Genomic DNA, 18,942 nt, shown 5'->3' on the forward strand with positions numbered 1-18,942 from the left:
TAACACAATCCCCTCCTTGAAGCCTGGTGGTGGCAGCATCATGCTGCGTGGATGCTTCCCTGCAACAGGCCCGAGACAAGTTTTCGTGGTAGATCAGGTTAAATACGTGCCGTTTAAATACTTAGACCTCGGGTCTGTTCAGGGTGCATTTTAAAGTTGATCTGAGATAGACTGTAGCCCCAGCTCTTATCCTCTGTGTGCATCAGCAGGGGATGCTGATTGATTTATATAAATACATCTGCATTTTGAAATATTTTATAATGCAAGGTCAGTCTGATTTGAGTTTTGAAATGAAAGAACCTTCTTCTGTTGTCTAATGACAAAGAAGGCGTGGTTCCAAATCACCATAAAACCCCAAGTTATGTATAAAATGTTTCTAAATGATGTACGTAAACATGATCAGAAATTTATGTTATCATTTTTGCTGTTATGTTTGTCATCATGTTGGGGGTGAGGGAAGAGACTGCAGCTCTCCCACTGTTTTACAAGACGAGAGGGGAAAACCCACTGGGTAAACGACGGAAGTTAAGTCTGCCACTTTACACGAGTTCTCTTTAAACTGCTTTTGTTTCTTTATATGTCTTTGGGGTTTTTGGTGCAGATCTTGATTCCTGAGAATCTGAAAGTGGAATCCTGACTCAGTTTGGGGGACCCACTTATTTTGTGCATCCCACCCTTCCACAGAGGTCAACAGATACTTGTGGCACGTCGGCCGTCATACAGAGCAATGGGAGGAGGGTGATGCCATTTCAAAAATCAGTCACCTCAGTGAAGAGCAAAAACAAACAAAAAAAAAAGTGAAAAGTACATTAAAAACCATTTTACAGATATATGATGCTTTGTGTGTTCAGTGTCTTGTAATCCTATTGCTATCAATTGTTCTTTTTATCCAATGAATGGTATTACTGTTGAAAAGAAACATTTATTTAGTAGCATTAATATAAATCTTGACATTGGCACTTTTACTGCAGGTTTTGCAGGATAATATAATTTTTTTTAAGTATTAAGGCAACATTACTTCATTTCCAACAGACCCTTATCCATTTACAGCATTTCTGCATAGATGAATACAAGACATAGCCATAATCTGAAAATACATACTTGCAAGTCTGCACATGCGTTTGGTCAGCAGTGGGATTCCACACAATGTTAGTTGTGATGAACTGGCTGATCAAATGCTTCAGCAGCACGGAGACGTGCCTACGGCATTGTCACTGCCCACACTAGAAGCTGTAGTGTTAACTGCTTTGTTCAAAGGAGTTGTATGTATAAATAACTTTAATATCCCAAAAGAGATACCTGAACAACACATCTGACTCTTAATTAAGGCTGTTACATAATTGTTTTACAGAGTGTTGGCCAACAGCAATGCTCAGCAACATTGGTTTACGTCAAGTCTTTGAGTTGTGCTTTTGTTTTATTTTTTGAGGTCAGTCCAAACAGGAAGCTCAATGACAAAGGACAGCTGTGTCATTTGCTTTTCTCTGGTTCATCTGCCGGCGGTGCTGTCAGTTGTTTCATCTTTACATCCACTTGAGCTCGGCGCTGTTTCTGGACCAGTTTGCCACCTGCAAAACCCAGGGCGCCTCCTCCCATAGCAGCAGCCACTCCTGCGGCTTTAAATCCCGCCAGCAGGCCCAGCGGACCCGCTAATACACCGCCCAGCAGCGCCCCAGCAACCGGCAACACCGCCAGCTTGTAACCCACCGCCTTGAGAGACAGAAAGAAGAGGCAGAAATTTAACGAGAACACACTTAAAGGCATTTGCACTTTATGGCTTCAAAACGTTTGCAATGGAGTTCACATGTGTCTATCCTTTCATGATCGTACATCAATCCACAGAAGGTGGAAGGGGGGGGGAAAGTGACACAAACAAGCCTGCATGTGTTAATGTAAACGGACGCTTCCATAGCTGCATCAAAGCATTTTCATTATCTTCATTTAGGAGAAATCAGAGAGATGTGGCCTGTTTGTTATTACAGCTGTTATCATCAGAGTAGAAGGTGCTCTTTGCTGATGACTGATTCTCTGGTCATCCTTAAATGCACACCTACACACATACACACACGGAGGGACAGTCTCTTGATTAACACTTCACCATTAAATTAATCTGGTTCAAAAGCCAGCACTGCTTGTCCCAAACCCCTATGGCAGTCGAGGGAATTTTAATTTCATCTGAGCTGACTTAAAAGGATCCTGCGTATGGAGGAAACGGGGTGTTGTGTGGCCCTGTTTGTGTGTGTATGTATAATGCTGTTTGACCTGATGACAGATTACAAGCTTTCAAACACGTTAAAACATCTAACACCCCTCTCATCTGCTTTATCTCGCCTCATGCCTTGATCTAATGTGCAGCCCACTACATCTACCAGCGACCTTACAGAGAGGGCAGTCTTTGTTTGACTTCCCATTTGTGTAAATTGAATTTAAATAAATCATTTGCAATTAATGTTTGATCACTAAGCATTAAACCCAAAATTGATTAAAAAAAAAGAAGATCCGTATGCACACATTTCAGAAATGAATATTTTCTTAACATTATTGAAAACCAACTACGTAGTTTTGGCTGCATTTGTTCAGATCTTTGTTCAGAAGAACTTTCCTGCTGCCATTTAAGGACAGTTTTTTTGATTGATACGCAGCATTGAATCACCAGCAAGGTTAAAAAAAAAGTTAAATAATTTGAAGACATCTGACACATAATGACAATGAAATAACCAACGGTAGAAATCATTTAGTGTGAATTTTTGCAATCTAACATTTGAAACAGATGTTTCTTAACATTAGGTCAAATATTCTTTATTTTTAAGTTGGGAAGGTCTAAGTTTCCTAAACAAAAAAGAATTTTGGTAACAGATAAAATTGATTCAGATATATCCAAGTGGCAGTCATGATAGGAACTTGAAGATTTTAAACCCCTTTGAAAGGAGTTTCTCACAGCTCGCTTTCTTCTCTTCTTTCTACGGAGGAAACACTGGTCAGTCGTTAATGAAGCAAAACACCCACAGCAGAAGTGCTGTTCAGTTAAATTCACAAGGGAGCATTTTAAATATTCAGGAATACTCCTTGGCATCTTCCCTAGCGTTCATCAGGTTTTCCAGTGAGTTCATTACTGCAACACCTTTTTAATGCAACTTTAAAGAAGAAACAGTTTTTTTTGCAGATCGTTCAGATTTACTTTTATCAGGTGATATCTGGCTAATGCACCGTTTAAGGCTTCTGCAAGCCATTTTTCTTGAGATGCATGAAGCAAGAGAGTCACGATGTCTTTGTGTGAGAAGATGCAACTCCTTGCTTCGTTTGTAATCAGATAACATTTTCCAAAATTATACTGCCTTTTTCCACTCAAAAGGGATTTTTTATATTCTCACATGGCAGAAGTTTGCTACTTTTGTCTCTATCACATCTATTTAGTTGTGCTGCAAACAACACTTTATGAAAATGACATCCAAAGAATGTGAAGGGACATCAGACTTATGCAGGTACATAAAATATCCCGATAATTGAGATTTAGATAAGAAAACAATGCATTGGGTTATAAATATAGCTACAAATAGCTACATTTGTTAATTTCTGCCCTTGTTTTTATAGTCTCAGTGATTGTCATTTCTTGATGTTTTGTGAGTCACTAATTCATGTCAACTGTACTTTGGTGACGGTTATAATCCATCCATCCTTCTCCCTTATTCCTAATTATGGTCACAGGGATCTGCTTGACACTGTTGCAGCTTTGAAAGGCAGGAATACACCCTGGACAGGTCAGTGTTTTATCACAGTAACCAAATATGTATCTGTACAAGTGCAGATGAACAAAATACTTTTTCATGATTTGGACTAAGTGTGCCAAGAAAATGCTTTGTCTCTTTTCCATTTTTTACTGCCCTGAAGTTGTTTCAATATTTCTTTCATTGCACTCAAACAGCTTCACAACCTTATGATATATTCCACCAAAATAAACATCAAATCAGACTACATCTCTCACATGAGATGAAATGCTTATACTGGCAGTTGTTGTGTTAAAATAAATAAAAACAAGTGATTCATTCAGCATATTACAGTTGAAGTGTTTGTATGTGAAGCTCAGTGACTCATCCTTTGCTTACAGTCCGAACAGCTCCTGAAATAAACTGATAGATAGTAATTTAAACCCCTTCCTCAGTGCAATGCACACATGAACAGGTAGACTTTCTTTTTCAGCGCTCTTATCCAACCTCTCTATCACTCCCTCCCCTCCACTCCCTTCTTCCCGTCTCCTCGCTCTCTATTTCCTTAATTGCAGCTTTCCTTCGAATTTGAACGGATCAATAGGGACAAACACTGTGGAATGGCTGGGAGGCAAAGTGCCATCGATCTCCCCATCTCCAAAACACCACACACACGCATCAGATTATCAGGACATAAACACACACACCCACACACACACATATATAGCCACACACACACCTTCCCCAGGCTCTTGGTCCCCTCCTCCACGTTGGCCGCGGCTGTGTTGACGTTGTCCTCTATGTTGTCAATCTTCTCCTGCTGGGACTGAAGCGAAGGGGTTAGACACACACATACACAAGCGTAATCACATGTTAACACACACTCATATGAAAGAATTCACTGACACACTGTATACACTCATGCATATCAACCACCTGTTGTGTACAAAGATCTTTTTCTTTTTTTTTCTTTAAGCATCCAAATTCTGCTCTATGGTACAAGTTGATATGGGAGAGGTGTGTGTGTGTGTGTGTGTGTGTGTGTGTGTGTGTGTGTGGAGGATATACTGTATGTAGGTACACTCTACACAGATTTCAGGGGGGGTGTTAGTCCTACTGAGTGTGTGTTTGTGTGTAAATGTGCAGTATTGTGTAGATCTCATGAAATATTCAGAGTGGCAGCTGTCTCTCTCCATGTGAAGGTTGGATGGACACAGTGACCAAACAACAAGCAGAGTGCTTTCCTTTTTCTCCTCTTCCTCCTCAAAACCATCTCTCTCTGACATGCTCAGCCGGGACCAAAGTTATTTTACAGATTTAAAATGGTCCTGTGCCTGTGTGTTTTCCCATCATTATGCCACAATCTGACAATTGTCCCTGTACAGTTATCACTTCATTCACGTTTTTTTATTCTATTTTTATCTTCTCTTTCATCTTCCATGTTATTCTTTACGACTTTAAAGTTGCAGTTGAGCTGAGGTACAGACATTACAGTCAAACAACACAGAGACCGATAACAATGGGACACAATCAAGTATTTATTTGTGTTATCAATTAGCTGATTGCTTTCAAGAAGGAGAATTTTGATCGGAAAGGCAGGAAAATAATGAAACATAATTTAGTCGTCAGGTATTTTTCAAGAGTTACAACAAAAATCAAAGAGGGAACTGAGAAAATGTGCAAATCTTCATCCTGGAGACAGTGAAACTAGGAAAGTTAGTTCCTAAAAGACTAAACACCTGGAGGAAATCACTTTAAAGTTAAGCTTAAAGAAGCTTTAGGCTCATCATACGCTGGATCATAAAGCAGAAAACTGTTACAGTCTAAATCTTAAATATTTTATAACATGGAAATAAAAACAAAACATTCTCTGGTACACTGTAATTGTATTCTTAACTTGGAAACAAAATCAACAAAATTAAGTGCCCATTCACTCACAACTGTGTTGGAAAATTGCACACCTACTGTCACCCAACATCTCCATCTAATAGTCAACAGGAAATTGTTCCTATTGTTACATTTGTTCACTTGTTAGATAATAAATTAATAAAGGACGTGTCAGTTTTAACTGTAGTGGAGAGCCCTAAAAGAGATGCCCCCCCCCAAAAAAAACAACAAAAAAACAGCGGCTAAGAACAGCAGCACACAAACATCGGAACGGCAGCTAAAGTGACGCATGTACTGACACAAAGACCGACACAACCACACACTCAGTCAGTATTTCCACTGTGGCTGAGCGCTGGAATATTGCTCCCCGAACAGCGTCTTACACCCTTGAGACACCACAACATGTCTATGCTCTTTCTACCCCCCTCTATACTTCTGTCTGCTTTTTTTTGCACCAACTACATCTTCATTCCCTCTTTCACTGATCATCTTTCCATCATACAGCCTCCCTGCTCCTCTCCCTCCATCCCTGAGGAAAGAGTGATAATCTGAACCGTCTGTTCTCCACCTGCTCTGTTGTGTCCCTCGTTTCCCTCCTCTCCCCCTGTGACAACCTGCTGTCCTCTCCCAAATCCTCCCTCCCTCTCTACCCTCATCTACTTCCCAATCTCTCTGTGGAGGCCCCAGGGGCCCCAGCAGTACTCCTGAGCTGACAATGTCTGATATAGTTCTTATTATTGTAGTCTCGCGAACATTAACCTTTAAAATACTTTGCAATATAGTTTTAAAAAGGGCTCTACATGTATTATTATTATTATTATTATTATTATTGCAATAAGTGTCATTTTGTCTCAGAGGGGGCTAATCAGGCAACACAAGCATAGTACTTACATACGTACATAGTGGCATAATACTTTTCCTGAAAATGCTGCAGGCAAGGGGACTCTGTAATACTGGTGTTGTAACACATCTGTTAAAATGCATACAGTGTGAAAATGTGAAAGTAGTAATTAGCAAATATTTTGTCTGCACTCACATGTACAAGCAGAGAGAACTCTGTCACCAAACCACACAGCTCCTTCAGGTCCTAGAGGGAAAAAAATATACATACATGTATTTTTCAGTTATTACATTTTGCTCATTACATAAACCTGCAGGTACATGTTGCCATGCCGTCAGTCAGCATGCAACTACAGCTCTGATTATTACAGAGCCAGGCTAGGAAGTTTTGTATACATTTAGTCCTGTGATTTCTTGCTTCTGTTTTTCTCTTAGATGTAAGTCGCTTTGGATAAAAGCGTCTGCTAAATGACAGTAATAGTAGTAGGAGTAGTATTTATCTATTCATTTTTGGCCTCTTATTTAGGACGGTGGGGCCATCGGTCTGAGCAGAGGTTCTAAGACGCTCTTTGACCTTTACTACCCCTCCAACTTTTCCGAGAGGACATACAGCCATTTTTTTTTTTTATTTAATTTACTTAGAGTTGATTGGTCATGCATATGTTGATCTCTGAACTTAAATATAAGGCGATTCCATAAAACTTTCATACTATAAATAAGTTGATAAAAGAACTCAAATGAGAAACTGAATGATGCAACATATAATATGACTGTTGAACTACATGTTTTGAAAGTGCTAATAACTCCTTCAGCCATGCATACCTCTTCCAGGTTATCCCAGGACTCAGCTGCACTCTGATCAGGAGGGATTTGTGGAAGGTATAGCTGAATTTGCTCGCTCAACACTTGCTCGTCTTCACCTACATCGTCAACGGCGTGGCAGTGTGTACTAGATGAAGAGCTGGATGACTGCGCGGCGGGTGGCGATACAGGAGTGGGATGAGGGTTGGAGTGCACAAGCAGAAAGTCTTGTGCAGCAACTGACGCTCTGTCCCTGACCGGCTTGACAAGTGCTTCTAGAGCTGCGGCGTCTTCAGCACGAACCCGGCTGCACAGCTTCTCCATCTCTCTGATGTTAGCTCTCAGCTGCTGCAGAAGGGCAGAGGACAAGTGGTTTTCTGTGAGAGAAAATCTATCATGACAATAACTGGAAATTTGGGGCTTTTATATGTCTAAAGAACTGAGATGCTTGATTAATGAGCACAATGTCAGGAAGGACTAGCAAACTTGTGGTTAAATGCAGGTGTCAAAAAGGAAAAATGTATATAATTGAAAATTTGCAGCCATTGCAACAAATCTAACCTAACTGCAGTTAAACAATTTAAACCAAAGTAAATTAAACCAAAAATGTGAGTAAACTATAAATGTAAATTAACAAATACTCACATATTATTTTTCCAGTTTCATTTAAAAAAAAAAAAAACAACTCCTTGTGATTCAGCCATTCATCCCAGTTAGAAAGAAATGTTCACGACAACTGATTCAGCCCTGTTTGGCGTTCCAGCAATGAAACGTTAATGAGAGCTTAATAAGGTTTAGATATGAAGCTGGGGACACAAGAAGTGCCCTGAGGGCGACATGAGGATTACATCCCAGCCATCGGGCTGCACGGTCCAGGTTTGAGGGGTCAACTTGCTGCCAATAATATATTTCACTAATTTCATACTTCCAGGGACTTGTCTATGAATGCAGAAAAATAAAGAATCACTAAAATTAAGTATGGAAATATTGATTTTGTATTATTAATATGGTTTAATAATTTAATTACTTAAAGGGATTGTGACATGAAAAACAAATTTTTCTTGATTTTTTTGTGTTTTGTTGGGTGTCTTGACATCAATTACACCCAAAAAACAACGAACTTTTAACATTCAGTGTATTGTGTGCTTTCTGGGATTTTCCGCATAACTGTGCAAAAACGGCGCATGTGGTTTGGTGGCGGATCGTTACGTAACGATCCGCTAAATCACCGCCCCCTCCACCCAGCTCCCTGCCTCCGCTCCTCTCCAGCGCACCATAAAGGCTGATTTATGGTTCCGCGTTACACCGACGCAGAGCTTACGGCGTAGGGTTACGCTGCGACGCGCACCATACGCTGAACCCTACGGCGTAGGCTCTGCGTCGATTTAACGCGGAACCATAAATGAGGCTTAACACGGAGCTGTTTAGAGCGTCTTTTGTTCTAATCACCGGAGGAAAACTGCTAAGAAGACCCGCGGCCACTGACTGGACTTAAGATAAGGGGACAGTGCTGCTTGCATGCCTTTATTTTTATGATTGTTTGCTGTGGTTCTCCCTGCTGCTCTTCCGTGCATGCTTCGCCTGTCGCTCCGACGCCGCTGTGAGCGTATGGCTGGAGGAGGAGGAGGTTTGGAGGAGGAGCGGAGCAATGATTGACAGGAAAGGGGGGAAAGGAAGCATTTTTCACGGCGCAAAAAAACACTGTAATAAAAAGCCAGGAAAAGAGTACTAAGAGTGAAGTTTTTCTTGTTACACTCTTTTAGACACATTTGAGGGATGTTGGCCAAGACTTTTAATAGTGTTAAAAGCATGTTAAAAATGATGTCACAATACCTTTAATCATTTAGGTAACTGATCTTTTAAATAATTTATTTTACATAATTACATTTTTCTTTTCTTTTTTTTTTACCTTTGTTAATTGTCAATTGCTGCTGCTTTTACCATCTCCACATTTTTTTTATTGTTTCTCTCCTGTGCGTTGAACCTGAGTGAAGTTTTCAAGGTGGTGAAGTCGACTGCTAGATTAGCTTTACTGCCTTGACGATGGCCAGGTAGCTAGAGCTTGCATGTCTTAGACAGTTAACAGTTTCATTTTTAAGAGTAGGACACGTAATAAGGAAATAGAAAAAACTAAATGGCGATGATCAACCCGCCCAACCAAAAACAACAGATACAATTGAAAAGGCAAAAGAATTGTGGGAAAGAAGGAGGAGAAATAGAACACAAAGAACAATAGAATACAAATAAATTAATTAAACCATGATTAAATAGTAAAAAAAAACAAAAACATTTAGTCTGTCATTAAAGTTTCTTTATATTTTTTGTTTGCAGATGTATATATATATATATATATATATATATATATATATATATATATATATATATATATATATATTCTTAGCACTAATAGGATGCCATACGTGCCATACCTGTATACTAACCATAACCATAATGCAGCTGAGACACACACAGGCAAACCAAACGCATAAAATAGTATAAAGGAACAGTAAAGACAGCGATCTTCTGCATCAAAGTTTGCTGTGGCTGATGTGGTGAAGGTAGCACAAGTGAGCATGCATCCATCTTTTTCTTGGGGGCTCTGGTACTTGTAAACTACCGGGAGTTCATGTCAATCATTACAGAAAGCCGGGTGGCAGACTGCACTCCCGCTTTATGAAGTTGACAGTTAAAGCTCCATAAACAGCTTTACATGAAAAGATGTACAGAGAAGCACAGACAAGAGCCCACGGATGTATATGATCTATAGGTCTGCATACCTTCCTACTGGTTTCTGTAAGGAACAAAAACACACACGCCCACATCTAAAGCTAAAACGACAAACCCCTACTCTGAATTAATGCCATGAAGACATGAGAAAGCACTCTATGTCTGCCCTTGGGGTTTGAGGGGTAATGGTGAGAGGATAGGTGTGCCTGTTTAGAGTTATTTCACCTTCAGAGACATGGTGGCTTCTAGGCAACAACATCCCTTGAGGCATTTCACACCAACCATGTGAACAAGCATGCAAGTACTAGACACACACACACACACACACACACACACACACACACACACACACACACACACACACACACACACACACACACACACACACACACACACACACACACACACACACACACACACACACACACACACACACACACACACACACACACACACACACACACACACCTGCGCGCGCACGCACGAGACAGTGCATTTGGGATTCAGCTAAGCTTTTTTCTCACTGATTTTTGTTTTGTATGCACGTATTAATTTACATATTTGTTTTCAAAAAAACGGCACACTTAAAATGTCAAATGCACAATACAATAATATTTTTTGAAATTGCTGAAACTGCAAGTGAGTTGGTTTTAAAAATAAATATTCAAATTGAAGTTGGAAAAGTTGGAAGAGTACCACTGTGATGCATTTTCTTCTTCTGTGTAATCATTTGGGAGAGCAGGAGGTCAGCTTGTATCTGAATGTCTAGATCTTGTGAGTTTTTTCGTCTTTGTAATGGTGTTTCTTCACCTAGTTATGTGTTTGTTTAGGTTTAGGCACAAATATAGGTGGTTAGAGTTAGGAATATACTGTATTTTGTTAAAGAGCCCATTCTTGTTTAAAAAACCCCTTGTTTGGACCTCGTATTAACATCCATGCTGAGTGATCTGATTACAAGTGGACAGCTCTAAGAACAACTGTTCACACCTGGTGTTAACATGCATCTCCAGTGGCAACTGGAGATGCATGTTAACTACTGTTTTATGATTTCCACCTGAAAAGGCTTGTGGCCTCTCAAAGGCAATGCAAAAAACTTCCGTCCTGTCTGTTGGATTTTTTTTCCCCTCCTTTATTTGACAGATGAGTTGTACACGTACGACACGGACGGCACATAGAAAAGCTCCCAAAACATGTAAGATGACAAAAGGCTTCAGACAGGGTGAACTGAAATGGAATATATTGGGGGGAAAAAAGAACAAAAATAACTATGGTAGCCAAATCCTAACAACACAGACCATCAGTCCAGCATGCTCTAGCTGTGTGTTGTTATGGCTTCCATTTGTTGTTTTTAAATTTAATATAATACTGTTGTTGTGTGAACAAGTGGCTGTTTTCAAAAACGTATAGGACTAGACAACTGCACTGATTTTGCCAAAATCTAGAACACATTATGCAGTATGCAAACAACTGTACAATTCGGACTATACAAGAGGTACCTGGATGGTTTGCTGCTCTCATTAAGGTTTATAGAGAGCAACATTGCACACTTCATCCCATAATGCAATGCATCACTACAGCCAGAGCCAAGTGGAGCAGTCACACAACCAGCTTTCATATGTGCTGCAGCAGAGTTGTTTTTACGTTCGTATACTACATACTAATGATGACAATTGGACCAGTATGGAGTACTACATTACATACAATATACAATACATTGTATGTGAACTACGTAGCGTACAGTTTCAAAACTGCCTATATTTACTTCCAGTACACAGAAGACGTCAGCTATGTTGGAAGCTCTTAAATATGGCCCAGGATGCACTGCATTTGCCAAAAGACCATGGCCTTATGCAGGCCAGACCACCTCCACATGTGCTTTGACTGATCGGATCTCAGTGCATCATTAAACGCATCCTGAATGCGTTAACACTTGTAGCGAAGGCTGTCCACTAGTGATTGGATCACTCAATATGGATGTTTACCAGCTGTAAACAGGGCCTTCATGTCTGCTCTCCTCCAAATGAATGAGTCTCCAAACGTTTTCACAGAAGCAGTGGTGGCCATGACACCTGAGGAGTGATTTCTTACCATGGAAAATGTGAAGAAGACATGGTCATTCACCGTAGTTGTCTTAAACCAATACTTTCAGCTATGGGTGTGTTATAGTTATGAAAAAGTCTTTGTTATATAGTTATATACTCAGTTATATAGTCATGATAAATCAATAAATAAAAGAACATTATTGTATTTCTTTATAACTACATCTCAATGCTTTCCTCAAATGAAAGAGGTGCTTAGCTGTCTAACAAGATTATTTAGTAGTTATCAAGTGAACTAATGGTTTAAGATGGTTATTTATGGCAGGAAATGACATCTACTGTCTTAATGTTGGTCTTTTAAGTTGGATATTTGCGTCATAGAAAGTCAAGTAAACCATCTCCATGACAGCTAAACAAATTCCATCTATTGATGGAGGTCACAAATTGTGGTTGAAAGCTTTGGATACAGCGAGTGGCTGGACTGTACTTATTTATTTATTTGTTAAGCTCTTGTTTGAATTTTCATTATTCTGTTGATGAATGACTATTATTTTAAATGAAAGAGAATTCAATTTACTCATTTTTGTATGACATGGTTTAACAGATGTCTGTTTATGTCAGAAATCAGTTTAAATCTGCACTAAAACACAAGACTGACAGTTATTTCATTCACTTAAACGCTGTCTGCACATAACTGGATAAAGACGCCTGTTGTGGCTCTTTGATCTCAAAACCAGGGGAAAAAAACATGATTGCTACAAAGCAGGAAATGTCAAGGTCCAGATTTAGGAGGTCACAAGGTCCAGACAATTCGAGACAATGTGTAAAGCGGTAACATGGACTTGAGTCTCATTATCTTGTAAACTATCTTCAGATTCACTGACGCCTAGGACTTTTTTGTTGTTGTTGTTGCTAAGTGTACAGAGTATAATATTGTACCTGAACGGTTCTGCTGGCATTAATATGCTCCTGGTGGAGGCGCTCCCATTGCTGGCTGTGTTGATACTGTGAACAATAAACTCAAGTTAGGACTTATTCATTTGAGATCTGGAAGTAATAGTTTAAATGTGATCCTATGTCCTGCCTGATTTCAGTTATCACCTTCAGAATGTTATTGTGGTGCTTATGCAGCCTCTCCAGGTCCGTGGGTAGAGCCACTTTAATAAACTTGTGGACCGGAGCCTCCAGGCGCCTCAGTGTCAGCTTGTTGCTTTCCTCTGCCATGTGTCCCGCTGGGCGCTCACAGCCAACACCTCTCTGTAACATAGACACTGCTCCCGCTCCGTTTTATCTCTCCGCGCCCACATGCACTGTAAATTCCAGCAAAGCGTGACTTTAATAAATAAGCAAATCAAATTAATAAACTCTATGACACATGCAAGCCTACCTACAAATTTAAAACTGCCTTCTCAATATACACACATTTGCCAAACATCCTTTATTGAAAAGAGTTAAAGTGGTGAAAAAGCTTCTCAAGCTTGGCAAATTCATCAATAAAAATGGAAAATATTATTTTTATTTTCTAGATTTTTAACATTATTTATATTGTATTTAACTATGTAAGAACTTTTAGATTCATATCTCACTATTTCCATAGATTTCCTAGAGTAACATATAATCAGTTTATTGTAAAATATTTATTCAATTACGTTTCAGCCCTCTATTAAAATTCTCGTAGCAGTTTATAATACACTTTGTGGAGACAACATGTATTCTTTTGGGTTAATTTTATTGTTGAACAAATACGTACAAATATTACCAAACATACCCATCAGCATGAAATCTCAACAAAGAAAACGTTAGTTTTGACTAATTGTTGGCAATTAGGTAACTAAATTATTATTATAATTAGCTATTTTTAGAGCAAGTAAATCATATAACGAGTTACAAAAGAGAACTCAGTAACATTTTTGGGCTTACAAAACAATTTAGTAAGTACTATGAGCCCTTCATTCATGAATCCTTTTTTTTCCTCTCTCTTTTTCCTGAATAGCCTTCTTAACTGTTGTTGGGGCGGCAGCCACAGTTTCCTAAATGGTTTTCAAAGGGGTGTATTGTTCATCTGCTCTGCCTGACTCGCTGTCGTATCGCCCCAAAACCTTTGAAACACACGTGTTCAGAAAATTCCTGGTTCAATATTAAGATTGTGCATCTTTCTCAGTTGTAGTGGGTGTTTCAGCCTACTTTACAACAACGATGTCTTTTGACACATTTTACTTTTGGATGCAGTTCTGGAACATGGTGACACTGGAAACTAACCAACAACCAGTGGCTTCATGTTACATTTTCCTTGTGTCATTATCAAAATTGTTCAATTAAAATAAATAAATAAATAAATCTGCAAGTTCTTTGTAGCCCTTCTGACCATTTAGGATAGGAAAGAAAAAAGACTGACTAAGTTATTAGGATGTTTCAAAAGTACTGCATCTATCTGAAGGATATTTGACGGTTCGGACATTTCATTGTTCGTTGCCTCCCTGGTTAGTGAGCATAATTATTTACACCTTAAGAATTATGAGTCTATTTTGGCCACTGCTTAACCTGCAATTATTAAATCCAGTATGCATTCAAGTGTATATGAGGTGGAGATGGAGATGTAAACAGAACTAATGAGATGCTCAGAATACGATCTTGGCTAAAGCTAGCGAAGATTATCATCATCCAGGTCATGATTATCCTTAAAACCTTGAATAGAAGGCAAATCAATTTCTTTTGAGTCTATAAGACATTTCATGCCTTCCAAAAAGCGTCTTCTGTTCTAACTGCTTTGTAGAGAATTTTAAAAAGAAGGGAAAACAACTTATGAAGGAAAAGACCCCCATAAGATATTTGCCTTTCAAAAAATGCAAGTTGTTCTGATCCCATGAGTCACGGAGTGAATCGTTGTGAAAGGGGAAGAGATTCAAAAGTGCTTTGCAAGTGTTGGATAGGAAACCTGACACAACGTCTTTTGTTTAATGTCTTTTTTCCATTTAACATAGATGGTCTCTTTCACTTCTCTCACAAACTGTCTTCTATGTCCAGAATCAATGTGTGCCTTACTCTTCTCAAGAGTCTCACTGACCTGATGACACAACTCTCCTGTGTTATGCCATGTGTTTGTGAACTTTTGCGAACTTTTCTCTTATATGAAGGTCTGTGCACTTTGCCTTCTGTTTGGATGTTTTGTTCTTATTGTGAACCAGTTACTGTTTGAGGATGCTGATAGGTTTAAAATACAGTAGGATTATTTTAAATGCTCCAGAGATGTCACATGAAATTGTGTAATTTTTGCTCGTGCTTTTATTTTCTTCTCTGTTTGATGCCATTGTATTTTTATTTTATTAATTAATTAATTTATTTATTTATTTTTAAAGATTTGTAGCTGATTTGACATAGGCTAAGTCTAGATCTCTGGAGGTTTGAAGCATTTTCTTAACGTATTAACGTTCCTTTCCACTTTCTCAGCTGTAGTAGTCTCACTCAATGGTTAAGACTTCTACCGATGAACATTTTTGAGTTACAGTGGGTGGTGTGACTAAAAATAAAGAAAAAAAAAAGATATTGCCTAACGTGTGTTGGTTTCTGGTGTACAGTGGTATTCAGACTTACATCCTCCTCAATTTGCACAGCAAAGTCTTAAAAAGCAGCTTGTCATTCTTCGCATCCTGATATTGCTGTGGTCTGAGTAGATTTGTTTGGTGAAGGCCTTTACTTCTACTTCATTAGGATTTTGACCCATGTGTCATCCACATTTCTGAACCAGTACACTAGTCTTGTTTAATGGATGCAAGTGTTTTGAGTGTGTTTATTTTCTCTGTATAGATAATGGCAACAATTAATGCCACTCGAGAACTCATGGCACATCCTTAGTTCCATCCGTAAAACCTGTCAATATTGTATTTGAAATACGTGGCGGGGGGACAGAGGTCCATTTTCCATTATGTAGCAGGAGTGTCTGAGACATTTGAGTAGGATCTTCCCCAAAGACAACACCATGGTGCACTTCAAACTTAATAAACACCTCAGATAGAGATGAGTTCACCCTTAGGAAAATAAACCCATAGAGAAAATGAGCAGCACTGCACATGCAGTCCAGAGCAGAAAAGAATACCTTTCAATAGGGGTTATTAAACAATGCATGGCACAGCACAGGAGAGCCACCACCTTAGGACGAGACTCAGAAGTCCACTCGGTTCTCAGGGATAAGGGGCTCTCTTTTGAGGATAGTAATCTCCACATTTTGGACAGAGTAAAATAAATGGTTTTAGAAAGCAGGGAAAGGAGCATCAGTATTAAATCGGAAAAGTTCAACATTCGGGGTGGTCTCCGGTTTCATCTATAAAATACTTACAACACAATCAGGAATATCCTCCCCAGACAGTTTCATAAACTTGTGCACCTTGATTAACATGACCAAAACATCTGACATGGCAAACCGTCCAGAGTGGACACATGACTTTACTGAACCGCAGGAGGGTTGCTGGTTTACAAGAGGCTGGACGGCCTCACAAGCATGTCTGGCCCATCAACAACCAGAGGTGGGTAGTAACGAGTTACATTTACTCCGTTACATTTACTTCAGTAAGTTTTGGGAAATGTTGTACTTTTAGGAATAGTTTTGAATCACTATACTTTTTACTTTTACTTGAGTAGATTTGTGAAGAAGAAACTGTACTCTTACTCCGCTACATTAGGCTACGTTGAGCTCGTTACTTTTCTTTTATCCCTTTTATCCGTGTACGCGTCGATCTCATGACATCACTGAGTGATTCTTTGGGAAAAAATTTTGTTTTGGGATGTTTTGTCACATTTACACAGACTCAAACACACACACAGAGTTTCTATGAGTTAATGGGCTTGTTCTAGTTCTGCCTGGTTAAAAAAGAAAAGTACAAAGGCTTGAAATTTTGTGCTACTTGTGCTTAATTTATTTTTTTATTCTGTTATTATTTTATTTATTTTATTATTTATTAAAATACTTGAATTCACTTTAAGATTATTTTAATTTAAGCTATTTTTTAGTAATTTTAATTTATTTTATTGATTTAATTTGCCTGAAGATGATTATTTTGTACTTTTGTCTGTTTGAATGGTTGTGTTAAAAATTAAATCAGACGTTACTCAACAGTTACTCAGTACTTGAATAGTTTTTTCACAAAGTACTTTTTTACTTTTACTCAAGTAATCATTTGGATGACTACTTTTTACTTCTACTTGAGTCATATTAGTCTGAAGTAACAGTACTTTTACTTGAGTACAATTTTTCGGCTACTCTACCCAGCTCTGATAATAACCCACTGGTCAAAGCTGAAGGAGCCTGTTGGCTGAGAGGTGAAGTAGTTACACCTTCTATTCCAGCCCTGTAAGGACATTATTGCCTAATAATTGTGCAAATGTTTTTTTTTTTTTTTTCGCTCATGATATGCCTGGTGTACAATCATTGGGGTTCAGGTTTGTTGTCATTGTTTGAACACATTAGAAAAGACGAGCATACAGGACTGTTTAGAAAATTTAAATATTGTGATAAAGTTCTTTATTTTCTGTAATGCAATTAAAAAAACTAAAATGTCATACATTCTGGATTCATTACAAATCAACTGAAATATTGCAAGCCTTTTATTATTTTAATATTGCTGATTATGGCTTACAGTTTAAGATTAAGATTCCCAGAATATTCAAATTTTTTGAGATAGGATATTTGAGTTTTCTTAAGCTGTAAGCCATGATCAGCAATATTCAAATAATAAAAGGCTTGCAACATTTCAGTTGATTTGTAATGAATCCAGAATGTATGACATTTTTGCATTACAGAAAATAAAGTGACTTTATCACTATATTCTAATTTTCTGAGACAGTCCTGTACCCATTTTATACCTGTTGTTTTAGCCCTTTGAATCTTCTAAAAGCCTGTTTTCCAAGAAACGAGAATACGTGGTTAGTTTCAAGATATTTTACACTTCATGACCTCTTATAAACTGTTTCGCTCTCGACGGTTCAGCAATGTCTCGTTATCAGAGTCTAACGACTCAACAGAAAGTGAAATTAGGGAAACTCTTTGAAGGCAAGTGGCAGTTTCGACAAGTAACGTTGAAAAACAAGAAACGATCAGCTACGTCAGGAAGCCAAACTTCTTCAGAAATCTTCCTGAACAGAAACATCAAGAAACAGCCAAGTTATTAAACAAATGTTGCTGCAATAACAAACTTTATAGGCAAAAGGCGACTCTTACCGGTGACAGCACCGCTCCACAATCTGATTACATTCGCTTAGGACCGATGTGAGCCTCCTTAATGATGATAAAATTAACATTTAGTCACATTTAATGATTTTGATAAGATTTTCTCTAATACATTAGTTGTTTGTAAACAACTGTCCTACCAGTGTATCCATGAATAGTTTCCGACGTAAAACACAACCCACAACACACACAGTTCCCACCAATATGTCCCGTGTTCCTGAAACAAGTTGGTGACATTTTCCAAAAATAATATTACAGTGTCAGTGTGTTTGTTTGTATTATGGGTGTTGAGAGAGAATCTTTAAAGCATCACAAGCTTTTTGAAATAAACCAGTTCCTTCTTCCTTGATGGTTATATGTGGAAGTCCATATCTGTCAACGTGTGTGATCATCAGGATGATTAGAAACTTTTCAATTAATAATTTAGAAAATAACAAATTACCATTCCAGAATTATGAAAATAATCCCAAAACGGCAATAAAAATTCAAAATAATTAGAAATAAGTGTATTTAAATGATAAGAACATTTCTTAGATTGTCACTCATTCATATCTGACCTGCACCTTGTAGAAATAGATATTTATTAAATAGATATTTATTAATCTGCACTGTACATACATATTTATATATATATATATATATATATATATATATATATATATATATATATATATATATATATATATATATATATATATATATATATATATATATATATATATAT

The 18,942-nt window shown here is 38.1% G+C and overlaps 1 protein-coding gene across 2 annotated transcripts; it reads right to left on the reverse strand.

Annotated features, from left to right (window-relative positions):
• Positions 1-906: 906 nt before the first annotated feature.
• On the reverse strand, positions 907-18,421 carry stx17 (syntaxin 17). 2 transcript variants are annotated; one of them, XM_061716768.1, is made up of 8 exons: positions 18,359-18,421; positions 18,210-18,266; positions 13,100-13,308; positions 12,938-13,003; positions 7,254-7,580; positions 6,628-6,678; positions 4,444-4,530; positions 907-1,710 (listed from the first exon to the last, which is right to left on the reverse strand). In XM_061716768.1, exons 3-8 carry the CDS (start codon positions 13,262-13,264, stop codon positions 1,471-1,473), a joined length of 936 nt encoding a protein of 311 aa, XP_061572752.1. In that variant the 5' UTR covers positions 13,265-13,308; positions 18,210-18,266; positions 18,359-18,421; the 3' UTR covers positions 907-1,470. The 2 variants fall into 2 exon arrangements, with proteins under 2 accessions (XP_061572752.1, XP_061572751.1); XM_061716767.1 differs by lacking the exon at positions 18,359-18,421 and having other exon boundaries at positions 18,210-18,349.
• Between the last annotated feature and the right edge of the window lie 521 nt (positions 18,422-18,942).

Source organism: Cololabis saira, chromosome 3 (genome assembly GCF_033807715.1).
Source record: "Cololabis saira isolate AMF1-May2022 chromosome 3, fColSai1.1, whole genome shotgun sequence".
NCBI lineage: Eukaryota > Metazoa > Chordata > Actinopteri > Beloniformes > Belonidae > Cololabis > Cololabis saira.

Excerpts from the sequence above, each read along its gene's own strand:
- stx17 (XM_061716768.1), bottom strand. The coding sequence starts at position 13,264 with ATGTTACAGAGAGGTGTTGGCTGTGAGCGCCCAGCGGGACACATGGCA. Across the intron at positions 13,004-13,099 it reads ACCACAATAACATTCTGAAG|TATCAACACAGCCAGCAATG; the intron begins GTGATAACTGAA and ends TATTGTTCACAG. Across the intron at positions 4,531-6,627 it reads AGTTCTCTCTGCTTGTACAT|TCCCAGCAGGAGAAGATTGA; the intron begins GTGAGTGCAGAC and ends CCTTCGCTTCAG.